Source organism: Castor canadensis, chromosome 10 (assembly GCF_047511655.1).
Source record: "Castor canadensis chromosome 10, mCasCan1.hap1v2, whole genome shotgun sequence".
Classification (NCBI taxonomy): domain Eukaryota; kingdom Metazoa; phylum Chordata; class Mammalia; order Rodentia; family Castoridae; genus Castor; species Castor canadensis.
This window is the reverse complement of record NC_133395.1, coordinates 12,774,790-12,788,128: the sequence shown is the minus strand read 5'-3', so window position 1 is coordinate 12,788,128 and position 13,339 is coordinate 12,774,790. Positions and strand designations below refer to the sequence as shown.

At 49.0% G+C, this 13,339-nt stretch overlaps 1 protein-coding gene across 8 annotated transcripts in view; it reads left to right on the top strand.

Annotated features, from left to right (window-relative positions):
* Positions 1-13,339, top strand: part of Farp1 (FERM, ARH/RhoGEF and pleckstrin domain protein 1) — a 254,241-nt gene that overhangs the window by 161,252 nt on the left and 79,650 nt on the right. For all 8 annotated transcript variants that reach the window (XM_074043098.1, XM_074043099.1, XM_074043101.1 and 5 more), the window contains one exon: positions 2,526-2,630. In XM_074043098.1, the coding sequence (XP_073899199.1) occupies positions 2,526-2,630 (105 nt within the window). The remainder of the gene's footprint in view (positions 1-2,525; positions 2,631-13,339) is intronic.

Genomic DNA, 13,339 nt, shown 5'->3' with positions numbered 1-13,339 from the left:
GGCCAGGACTTCAAGGTCAACAGCCTGACAGGTTGGGATTATCAGGGAAGATATTGCACACCTTCAGGTAGCTGTGAGTTTCTTCCAGACTCCAGTGAGGCAACTGTGTGAGCAAAAAGTCACATCTATTTAAAACAAAAGTGTGTAGTGTTCAACACTGAGGCGTCTTTATTGGCCCTCTGGTCATGTGGGACAGACTGAAGGACACGACCCTCCTTGTGCTTGTCAGACCTCTGTCTCCTGGGTTACTAATTGGTTCCTAAACCCAATTCCCTCTGAGCACTGTGCTTATCAGAAGGAAGGCAAAAGCATAAAGTCAGGAGCTGCACGATGACGTCTTTGCAGCCAGTGTTTGATCTCTGTGCTGGAGTTGGAGCCGTCTCACCAGAGGGTCATTAGGTACCTGCCGGACAGTGAAGAGACTGAGGCACACGCCTCTAAGCTCTTTAGGGTAGAAGTCGGGTTCCTCTCTACAGTTCTCCCCTCCCTACAGATTCAGCGTATGGAAAGTCTGTGAGTGACATTGACATTGATGTGCATGAACAGCGGACCTTGACCAAGGACTGGGTGCTTTGCTAGACCCTGGGAATATAGACTCAGGTACATAACCCAAAGTAACTGGGGACAGACTCAACTGGAGATGGATGACTTGTATTCATTCGTTCATTTCTACAAAATCGGTTCGTCTACGGTGTTGTGTGCATGGGGATGAATAAAATGCAGCCTTGGTCTTGAGTGTGGGTAGAGTGTGCTCTAGAAACCTAGAGAAGAAAGCCAGGAAGCCATAAACGCTGTGGAGGAGGACACAGGTACAGGGACATGACTTTGACTGTCACAAAAAGGCCCGGGGTTGTGCATTGAAAACTTACCTCCACATGAAAGCTGCACACAAATGTTCATAGCTTTATTAAAAATCGCCGTAACTTGGAAGCACCTAGGTGTCCTTCAGTACATACAGGTAGACACTGTGGAACACGCAGAATGGGATATTCAGCAGTCAAAATAAACAAGCTGTCAAAACATTGACATATGATCCATACGATCCAGCAATCCCACTCTTGGGGATATACCCAAAGGACTGTGACACAGGTTACTCCAGAGGCACCTGCACACCCATGTTTATTGCGGCACTATGAGTTATGGAAACAGCCAAGATGCCCCACCACCGACGAATGGATCAAGAAAATGTGGTATCTATACGCAATGGAATTTTATGCAGCCATGAAGAAGAACGAAATGTTATCATTCGCTGGTAAATGGATGGAATTGGAGAACATCATTCTGAGTGAGGTTAGCCTGGCCCAAAAGACCAAAAATCGTATGTTCTCCCTCATATGTGGACATTAGATCAAGGGCAAACACAACAAGGGGACTGGACTTTGAGCACATGATAAAAGCGAGAGCACACAAGGGAGGGGTGAGGATAGGTAAGACACCTAAAAAATTAGCTAGCATTTGTTGCCCTCAACGCAGAGAAACTAAAGCAGATACCTTAAAAGCAACTGAGGCCAATAGGAAAAGGGGACCAGGAACTAGAGAAAAGGTGAGATCAAAAAGAATTAACCTAGAAGGTAACACCCATGCACAGGAAATCAATGTGAGTCAATGCCCTGTATAGCTATCCTTATCTCAACCAGCAAAAACCCTTGTTCCTTCCTATTATTGCTTATACTCTCTCTACAACAAAATTAGAGATAAGGGCAAAATAGTTTCTGCTGGGTATTGAGGGGGTTGGGGGGAGAGGGAGGGGGCGGAGTGGGTGGTAAGGGAGGGGGTGGGGGGAGGGGGGAGAAATGACCCAAACATTATATGCCCATATGAATTAAAAAAAATTAAAAAACAAAACAAACAAAAAAAAAAACAAGCTGTCAAACCACCCAAAGACACGGAGGAACCTTCAGTGCGTACTAGCAAGTGGAAGAAGCTGGCCGGACAGGCTGCATGCCGTATGACTTGCAAGTACAGGACATTCTGGAAAAGGACAGCTTCAGAGATGGCAAGATGGTGGGAGAGCAGATAGGCAGAGCTCAGGAGTTTGTGGAACTCGCTTGGTACAGTGAAGTTGTTCTGTGTGATGCTCCAGTGTCTGTATGTTGACAATACCCATAGAACTTTCCAGCACAAAAAGTGAGCCCTCGTATATGTACTGTAGATTTGTGGGGTTAGTAATGTCTAATATTGGCTCAACACTTTCAACAAATATGTCATCTGTCAGACATTAATAACAGGGGACACTGTGCATGTGGCATTGGAAGAAAGAGCTATGTTTTTTGCTCAATTTTCTGCAAACCTCAAACTGCTCTAAAAAGCAGTCTTACTAGAAAAGGGAGGTGTGCCAGGGTTTGTTGTGGGGAGCAAATGGCACAGGTGGTATGACAGGGCAGGCACTCAAGGGGTCACCCAGTGGGTGGCAGCAGGCCGCGCAGGACCCTCCAACTCCAGGATCGGGAGGTGTCCTAGATAGAGGAGCCTGGTGTGTTGTGGCTGACACACAGAGGACCTAACGCTGTTGTTTCTGTTCACAGCAAAGAGCTCCGGGGAAGGTGCTGCTTGACGCCGTGTGCAGCCACCTCAACCTTGTGGAAGGTGACTATTTTGGCCTTGAGTTTCCTGATCACAAGAAGATCACGGTAGGAGACAACTTAATGGTGCTGTTTTATGTGTGCCTGTGGGATGGCGAGGCGATCATACCTCTCCTTGTCCATACAGAAGTAAAGAGGGGAAGGACCCAGAAAGCCCTCATTTGTGTTTAAAATACATGCATATAATAAAAATGTAATTAAAATATATGTTTAAAGTAACTTGTGCAGCTGGGCGTGGTTGGATGTGCCCGTAATCCCAGCACTGAGGTAGTTGAGGCAGGAAGATCATGATTTTGATTCCAGCCTAAGCTACATGGCAAGACCCTGTCTCCAGCAAGTTCAAAGACGACATGCAGTGAAGACCCTCCCTTCCTTCCATCCTGGCCCCACACTTTCCCGCCAGGAACCACCGCGACCTTGTGAATACGCACATGCTGTGTGTTTCTGATAACAGCTCGTGCTGTGCGTACCAATCACGTTTGAAAAGCAGGACTGTGAGGAAACAACCCATACGTCCCCTCCCTTCCGAGGGAAAGCCTTCCTTTTCCACGAGGGTCCACGTGTCATTTACAACTTCTTTCGCAAATGGTGCTCTGTTTCCAGTTTTTGCTATTACGAATGAGCCACGGTGAGCATACAAGTACAAAGGTTCCCAGAGTTCGAATCCAAAGGTACAGCATTGTCCAGACAATAGGTCCAACCATTTGAAAGTTCTGAACTATGTCAGATTGTCCTCTCAAAAACTTGCACCGTTTTGAATCCAAAATTTGGAGCATAGCTTCCTGGTGGTTTTTGTTTTGTTTTGTTTTGGTTTTTTTCTCTTTTGGTTGATGACATGTTTTCAGGTTTTAGCCTAATCTACATTTTATTAGTCATCTTTTTAGCCTATAAATTCATTGGCTGCATTATATCTGTCATTTCCTACATACTGAACACCAGGGGCCACTTGTCACTGTACTGGCCATGTAATTATGAGTAGGATGCAGGGACCCTGAACCCGCATGGGGTCAGCCTGGAGTCAGAAGCCAACACAGGGCATGGGACAGGCCTCCATGGAGCCAGGGGATTTGGGGACAGTGGTAGCAACAGGAAATCCTTCAGGTATCACAAGCTTGAGTTCTAGGGCCAGTAGGATCTCCTTAACAGAACATTCCAGGGACAGAGGCTTCGCATACGAAAGACCAAGAGCAAGTGGGTCCAGGGAACCTATAGGGAAGGCCAGAGCTGAGAAGCCTGGGGAGGAGGCCAATGGCGAAGACGGTGGAGAGAGAAGCTGAAAGGCCAGTGGGGGGCCAGGCAGGAGGGCTTTCTATACCACCACCATCTCTAGAAGAGGAGCCTCATGCATGCACATTTTAACTATATTTTATTTAACTGTACGTATCCAGCACCTTATCATTTCAATATATTATCAACATAAACAGCCACGAGTAAAGTGTTTCATGCTCAGTGTTTTTTTGTCCTGAGTCTCTGAATCCAGCATGCATTTGACACTGTCACCTCTCTCCATTCAGACTGGCCATGTGTTTAGGGCTCCGTAGTCACTCATGATGAGGAGCTGTGGACAGCACAGATCTGTTGCAAGCTGCTAGCTTGGAAAGCCTCGATGCATTTCAGAGGGGACAGGACACTATCTGATCTGACTTCTGGTTTGGAAAGAAACCTGCTCTAGTGGAACTGGATGAGCCTGGGGTCAGGAGAGCCCTGGGGACATGCAGCCTTAGGCAGGATGCAGGACTGGCTGGCACTGGGGGAGGGACAGGGGTGAGGAGCTGGGGACCAGAGCAAGGTGGATGCATTCTACAGACAGGGGAGGGGACAGCGGGCTCAGAGCCACCCAGTGTTGCAGCTCTGCCATGTGGGCAGTAGCAGTGTCCGTTGCTGGAGCAGGAGAGCCTTGGGGAAGACCAGGTCTGACTGGAGATGACAAGTCTTGTATAGACATGAAGAAGGGGTGTGCCTTCAGGCAGAGGCCATCGGTGGATTCCTGCAGTGCCGCAAAGAGACCTGAGCAGAAATCTGGGTTCTAGAAAATCCATAGGTAATCAGTGATTACCTTAGCTTTCAGGTGACCCTCTGAAGCTGGATGGCAAGGGACAGGGAGGAGGGCCACGGTGCAAGAGCGCTGTGAAGAGCGGACAGACAGGCAGAGCTCCCAGGAGGTGCAGATGGGAGAGGGAGACCAGAGTGTGCCAAGGAGGGACAGGCGAGGGGACCCCCCAAATCGTGCCCAGCGCCAGTGCTACCTGAGCCATTCTGAAAATGTTTTTCTCTACTTCCTCCCATCTCCAGAGCACCCTCACTTCCTAGTCCTTGCAGTAAGTCTCAGCCTCCCTGACTCCGTCCTCCTTCTAAGGCTGCAGGTGGCCACAGACCAGCCAAACCCAAGTCCACACACCTTTGGTCACCTGACAGTTGTCTGTGCCCACACTGTGCCAGGCAGCACACAGGGTCCTACAGGAGAAACGGGAGGCGATGTGTCAGATGGTACTCTGCAGTTAGTGACCATTCATTAGGGGAGCAGGACTTAGTGAGAGTCCTGGAAACAAATAATTACAGTGTAGCAGGCTGGAACGCCATTTTCATAAGCTCATTTTCTGTTGAAATAATGGCTCTCAAACCACCTGAAGACATGCTATCTCATTATTTCTAACAAGCCTGATCCAGCCGGAGCCGCCTGTCCAAGCCAAATGTCAGAACTGGTGTTTGCACTTCATCATCCAGGGGACCAAGATTTCGGCAGTCATTCCATTCTGGGCCTATCAGTTCGCAGCAGGGTCAGGATTCTAACCGTGTGCTTCTGACTCCAAGTTGGGTGCTTTTCTGTTAACCCCAGGAGCTTTGCATTCCCTAGGCTTTTGTTGTTTGTGTTTTGGGAAGAACTGGGAATTACACCCAGCACCTTGTGCATGCCAGGCAAACCCTCTACCACCTGAACCACACCCCTAGTCCTTTTGTTATGGAGACAGGGTCTCATGATCCTTGCCCAGGCTGGCCTCAAACTTGTGATCTTCCTTCCTCTACCTCCTGAGTAGCTGGGATTACAGGTGTGTGCCACCACATCCAGCGTTCTTTCAAGTCTTTATTAGGCTTGACTTTTTTAGGATTTATGATATTGTGTAGAATGTGTTCAACTGCGAAGTAAGAAATAACCATTAATAATGACTTCAAAATGCTTATTTGTTACATGTAATATAAATAAAAATTCAGGGCTGGGGGGTGTAGCTCAGTGGTAGAGGACTTGCAGGCCCTGGGCTCAATCCCCAACATATCAACAACCCCCCCCCCAAATAATCCAAATAATCCAAAATGCAAATAGCACCATGTAAGCTCTTACCATGTCCCCTCTTCTCATGGAGTTTACACTCCAGACCAACACCCTTTTTTGGAAAAGGCTAGATAGTAAATAGTTCACACAGATTCTGCAGGCCATTAAGTCTCTGCTGGAACTATTTAGAACTGCAGCCACAGAGCAAAAGCAGCCATAGGTGATATGTAAAGGAACGGGTGATTTCGTTCCAATAAAACTTTATTTATAAGGCACAGGGCTGTGGTTCCCCAACACCTGCTACACAGAGTGGGAACCGTGCCAGGCTCTGTGGCAGAATCCCATGCAGCATTTCAGAGACTCTGCAGAAGCCTGTTCTGTTCTCCTTTTGTTTTTTGATGAAGACGTTAAGTCATTTTCACAAGGCACCCAGGGAGGAACTGGTTGGAGCTGGATTCACACACTGTCTGGCGACCTTGCATTCTCAGTCACCATTCTGTCTGGACCGTGTCTCTGTCTGTCTGTCGATAGTAAAGTCTCGTCCTGGGAGCTGATCTGACATAATGGTAAAAACCTGTCCTTTTGACACTGTTGATCTGTGATGGGAGAGGGGACAGGGTGATGACTGAGGGGACAGCTGGGTCCCAGCTGTGTTCGGTTTCTTGACCCAGCTGCTGGTTCTTCGGGTGCAGTGCCCTGTGAACGTTCGGTGCACTTTGCAGCAGTAACCTGGACCATGGACGCGGGTGGGAATTGCAGCCCACGCAGCAGATCTGCAGCCTTAGCTGTGCTCAGAGGCCACTGCCCAAATCGGCTTCGCAGGTGCCCGGGTGGCCAGCAACTGACCTGAAGGGCAGCCAGGCACCCTTAGCGACAGGATAAGGGGGGGGACACTGCTTTATCCTACTGAACTTCACTTGCTCTTGGGCGAAACAGGGCAGTGCTCACCTCGTGGGGCCTTTGAAAGCAGATCTGTCTGCTTGGACCACGGAGCCTGCAAAAGAGTTCAGAAATCATTAGTTATGGAGACTACCATCGTCATTCCTTGTTACTACCTTTTCTACTGTATTGGAAAACAGGTAACGTGAGTCTGGGCATGGTGGTACATGCCTATAATCCCAGCTACTCAGGAGGCTGAAATTGAAAGGATGGTGGTTCAAGGCCAAGTCAGGCAAAAAGTTAATGGAACCCCTACCCCCACCACCAATCTCAACAAACAAGTTTGGTGTGCACCAACCTGAGCTATGCAGGTAAGAGGATTGCAAGTAGGAGGCTTGCAGTCTGAGCTGGCCCTGGGCAAAAAGTGCAAGACCCTATCTGAAAAATAGCTAGTGTGAAAAAGGGGTTGCAGTACAGCATCTGCATAGCAAGCCCGGGGTCCTGAGTTCAAACCCTAGGGCCATCTTAGCCATTTTTAACTGCACAGTTCAGTCGTGCTAACTCTGCACATCTCTGTACAGCTCGTCCCCAGAGCTCAGCCATCTTGCAAAGGGCTCTGCATCCTTGAATACCCCCTCTCCCTGTCCCCTCTCCACAGCCCCTGGCACCCACCTCTCTACTTTCTCGTCAAGACTCTTAACTCCTTTAGCTGGGCAGTGACAGGCTTATTTCACTCACCTCAGAGTTCTTCCGTTTGGGGGGATTTGCCTCATTTTTAAAGCTGAGTAATATTCCCGTCGTGTGCATACATCACACCCTGTGACCCATTTGTCCCTTAAAGGCTACTTGGGCTGCTTCCACCTCTGGGCTTTTCCAAGCAACACGCAGGGAACATGGGCACTGCCCAAGCATGGAGCTGCCACAGCAGGCCTGTCTGTGCTGTGTGTGACACATGGTGCTGGTGTTCCCCAAAGTCCCCGACAGGCCAGATTGTGGATCTTTGACCAGGGTAGCAAGTTGTTGAATTCAAGCAGCTTGAATCCCTGCTCAGTCTTTCATCCTTCTCCCCATGTGTGTTCAGGCCCGCACCTGAGGTAGAGCCCTGTCCCCCCTCCCTCCCTCTCCCTCCCTCCCCCATCCCTTCCTCCTTCTCTCTCTTCCTCCATCCTTCCTCCCTCCCCTCCCCCGTGCCCAGGGTGTCACACCTGCCACCGAGCACTGAGCTGCTGAGCCATCCCTCCAGCCCAGAGCACTTTTCCCAGTAGGGAAATGAGAGCGTCCACAGTCTACGGTGTGCTTCTCAAGGTTGTAAATAAGTGAGAAGTAATTATTAAATAATCAGTTGCTCTATCCTTAATTAGTCTTGTCTGTAGCTTGTCAATTAAGGGAAGTGATTGCCATGTTTACAGTGAGTTTGGCTAGTGCTGTCCTCGGGCCCAGCAACTGTCCCCAAGGGATCACTCTAGAACAGGGAAGTCTTTTCATCAGCGTTTCATGGATCAGATCTTCGGTGCCAGAAAAGCTATGACCCTATGCACTGAGAGCCTGCGCTCATATGCTAGCGAATTGGTACCCAAGACTGGAGGCTGGTGAAAGACCAGAGATGAGCTCGGGAGAGGAACCAGGAGATTCTGTCTAAACTGACTTGCAGAATTCTTGCTAAAACTGGACACAGAAGCCCAGTACTTGGGCTTGACTCCCAGTAGAGAAGAGAGCTAAGTGGAGCCTGACTAAAGTCTAGTCAGGGGAGAGGCTGTGTTATACCCACCTCGGTCACTGCAGGACAAAGACAGCCACAGATAATATACAAATGAATAAATGGAGTTACGTTCAGATAAAACTTCATTTATGGCCATGACAATTTGGAATTCAAGCAGGGCATGGTGGCTCATCTCTATAATCCCAGCTACTCAAGAGGCAGAGATCAGACGGATTGTGGTTCAAGGCCAGCCTGGGCAAAAAGTTACTGAAGTCCCATCTCAACCAACAACCCAGATGCAGTAGTGCATACCTGTCATCCCATTCTATGTGGGGAACCTAGATTAAAGGATCACAGTCCCATGCCAGCCCAGGGCAAAAAATGTAAGACCTTATCTGAAAAAAGTAACTAAAGCAAAAAAGTGGCAGGTGGAGTGGCTCAAGTGGTGGAGGCCTGTTTAGCAAACGTGAGGCTCTGAGTTCAAACCCCAGTACTGGAAAGAAAAAAGTGGAATTCAAATTCATATAGTTTTCACACGTCATGAAATGTCTTCTTTTAATTGTGTGTGTGTGTGTGTTTGTGTGTGGAACTGGGGGTTGAACACAGGGCTTTGTGCCTGCAAAGCAGGTGCTGTACCACTTGAGCCACACTTCCAGTCCATTCTGCTCTGATTATTTTGGAGATGGGGTCTCTCAAACTGTTTGCCCAGGCTGGACTCGAACTATGATCCTCCCAATCTCAACCTCTCAAGTAGCTGGGATTACAGGGATGGGCCACTGGCACCTGGCCCATTTGGGTTTTAAAAAGTGTACACGTCTAACCCCACACATCACACTGAACGAGGGACCTGAAAATTATTGACAAAGGCAGCCCTTCCTGAAGCGTGGGCCCTGCCAGCAAGCAACATCACCTAGGCCTGGCCGGGTTGCACATTTGCAGGCCCCAACCCGGACAAGGAGCTCTGCAAGCGGGGCCCCATGGCGTGCGTTTACACAAGCCATGGGGCCTGTAATCCTAGAACCCAAGAGGGTCATGCAGGAGGATCTTAGGAGTCCAGGAGCTCAAGGACCACCTGGCAACCCCATCTCAAGAAATTGAAAAATACAGACCTGAGATAGTTTTGGTACATGCTCAGCTTTTCAAGCCATGTCATTAAAGCATTCACCATGGGCTGTGTGTCAATTCTGTACTGAGAAGATTACTTTTAAATGCAGAGGTTTTTCATGGCATTTGATTTGTCGTGGTTTCGTTTTCATTCAGTTTAGAATGCTTTCGAATTTCCCTTTGACTTCCTCTGTCTAGAAGCATGTTATTTAGTTTACCAAAACATACGGGGATTTCCCACAAATTTTTCTTTTGTTGGTTTGGACTTCAGGTCCTTAGATGTCAGGGAATACAATTTGTGCGATGCAGTGCTTTTGACATCACGCACTGATATTTGGCTCTCATCCCAGAACATGACCTAGTTTGGGCAATGGTTTATGTGCTCAGAGAAAGAATGCAAACCTGTGCTGCGTGGTGACATTTCAGTCACCAAGGGACTGTGCCCAGACAGTGGTCCCATGGGAGCGTAAGGGACCTGAGGAATTCTGGCTGCCTGGTGACACTGTCCCCCAAGGTAGTGGCACAGAGCAGTCACCACGTTGTCCAGCAACCCACTCACTGCACTGCCAGTCGTGTGAAAGGACACAGCCACGTACAGGACACCGTGCCTAATGGGAAGGCCTGCGTTCACGTGGATTTGCTGTGCGGTGCATGTGGTCATCATTTCAACAAGTTCCTCAAGAGTGATGCCTTCTACTTCTAGAATAAAAAATGCCCAGGAAAGCCATGTGCCGTCTCATCCCCACAGTGTCTCATGTTTACTGTGTCCCTCGATTGCATCAAGAGGCCACCAAGTGCTGGAGCTCCACTGTCTAGGTTTGTGCAACACCTTCTGTCGTGCCTGCCTGATGGTGTGCTTCTCACAGCGTGATGTCCTGTGGATGGAGTATTCGAGGTGTGGCAAGTAGAACACAGAACCTCTCTGTTCACGATTCCCTCTGCCCCCTGGCACTCTGTCCCGTGAGTTCTCATGGCCTCGGCTCTCCTCCACTCGCAGTTCTGGCTCATTGACTCGGACTTTGCCAGGCTGAGCCTGGGTCCTCCATACACCACAGCCCTGAAAGCTGGCCAGTGGTAGGGGTCATATTTTTATTTGCCTGTCCCTCAGGACCACTGTTTCTCCTTGCCAGAGGTCACCCAGAGATCACCCAGTGTTACATCTGTTGGGTCACATATTTCCTTCAGCTTTTTTATAGTTTCGTATAGGAAAAGATGACATCCATGTCACACCGCTTTAATTGTAGTAGAAATCTCTATAAATTGATAGACTTTTCAAAGAAAGCCACACTTATCATTGAAATATAACCAAATGTAAACTTAATAAAACAAACTAATATAAAAATTACACTCACACAAAGTATTACAAGCAAAAATTCAAAGTTAGCCTGGAGTGGTGGCATACGCCTATAATCCCCAGCACTCAGGAGGCTGAGGCAAGAGGATCACGAGACTGAAGCTAGCCTAGGCTGCAGAGCGAGAACTTGTCTCAAATGCAGAAAAAAGAAATCAAAGTAAAGTCATTTCTTCCAGGACTCCTCCTGAAGAAGCCCTGAGTGTCACAGTGAATTGTAAGCATTGGGTAATCTTCAACAAATATTTCATCTCATTCTGGTGTGTATTATAGTGGACAGTGCAACTTTTCAGTTGTACACAATTTTGATTTTTAAGTAAGAATTTCAAATGAGAAAAGGAGCACTTTTATATATATGTACGTATGTATGTATGAAAATTGTGTATTTTTAAGCCAGAAGAAGAGGAGAGTGAGCTTTCGTTGAGGCCCAAGGTTCAAAGGGAAGTATATGATGTGGCCGAAAAGGCACAGGTGTGGGATCAGCTGAACTCATGTCAAATTCCAGCTGTACCACATCTGGCAATTAAAGTAAGCACCCTGAGCTTGGCTCACTGTGACAGTGAGGATGCATGCAACACTGACACAGTGTGTGGTGCACAGTGGGCGCTCAGAGACATTAGTTCCGTCCTGGCCCCTGGCTGATACCTTCTCATTGATCTCTCTCTCTCTCTCTCTCTCTCTCTCATATTTAGTTATTTATTGGTGGTACTGGGGTTTGAACTCAGGACCCTGCACTTAGCTAGGCAGGCACTCTACAACTTGAGCCACTCCACCAGCCCCTAACTGCCCTCTTAATAAGAGCTTTTCAAAACCCCTTAAACATCACAGTTGCCTGCAAAATCTACCTAAAATGTCACCCACCAACTAGTAAGGTAACAAAAGATATTTAGTGAAAGACGAGAACAGCTTTTCATTGAGGAGGGGGCAATTCTCCATTCAGTAAGCTCATCCCCAGGTCCTGCTGGCTGGTAGTGTGATGCCGAAGTCCCCTCGTTTGAGCCACATTCCTTCCTGGTCGTGTGGATGAGGAACTGTGCTCAGGCCAGGTGTGGATCTCAGTGAGGAGCGAGGGGCACAGGGGCGGGATGGAGGTTGGGGTTAGAGACCCCTTGGCGGGGAAAGGAAGAGCATGGGGTTTGTTGCCTTTTCACCCATCTGAAGCTGGTTCCTGCTCTGCCCCGGGGAATGAAGCTTGTTGAGAGGACCTGGTCCAGCTCCCTTTGCTTCCCTGAAGCCCCCTCCCCACCCCTGCACATCAAATTTCCCGTTGCCTAGCAACATCCTGTTTTCTTGCTGCTCCGGGCTCAGCCGTTAAGGTCCTCCGTGGTCACGCCCTTCTCCCAGTCCTGTGAACATCGGGCCACTTGGGATGTGACTGGGTCTCTCTAGCCATGCGACTTCCCCCTCCCCAGCTGGCTCAGCTGTGAGATGATTGACGCTTTGTGGCATTATCGCCACAGAGCTCTGCTGCTCGGGCTGGCTGACTCAGGCTGGTCTTATGTTCCCAGACCTTCGTGGTGGAAAGCCACATGCTCAGTTGGCTCAAGCCAGTGCTTATGTTTGATGCTTTCTGCAGAAATGCCAAAAACAGAGGAGGGATGTGGCACAACAATTCATAAAATTGTCAACTGCATTGCCAACACAAAGTGGATCTGTCCTGGGCACTTGGCAGAAGTCTAGGTGGGTTTTGTGGCAGTGCCAGCAGCAGGGAGAGGTCTTGGGGACTGGTCCCCAGAGGCAGCTATGGAGGCTGAAAGAACAAAGGGGCACAGGTTTGGGGTGGTTCCCAGCAGCACGGATTCGCCCCAGAAGTGCCAGGCTATCTCCTCTTCCTCCCGCGCAATATGGCTGTGTGGAACCTTCTTCTCCATAGAGGCCGCAGTGACATAGGGACCATCTCCTTTACTTGACATACAAGTGCCGTCCCTGACAGAACTGCCAACCTCCTCACGTCTGCCCTTGGCCTGGCCTCCCCTCTCAAAATGGAAGAGTGGCTCTTTCTGTCCCCAGCCAGTGCCCTGGGCTCAACATCCTCGCAGGTCCCTTTTGTCCCCTTTGCTCATGTGATCAACCGTTCCTCTTCCGAAATGCCCACAGGTCCTTGTGACTAAAAACAATGAGCATACCTTCTCCTCCTTCCATGCTGCTCCTCCCAGCCAAGTTCTGCACGAAGCTATTGTCTTCTTCATGGCCCACTGGCCTCCCCGACCCTCCACGGAGCTGAGAGACCCTCCGGCAGATGTGTTGCTGTGTCTCCTCGACCTTCCAGCAGCTCTCCGCGTTCTTCCCTCTGGAAGCACGGTCTTCCCATGGCTCCCCTGACCACATTCTCTTCTTACTTTCTTTCTTTCTTTGTTCTTCTGCAGCACCTAGCTGCTGTTCCCTGGTAGGAAATGGTCTGAACGTGTGTTCCATGTCTGCAGAATTCATGTGTTGAAATCCTAAGCCCAGGACAA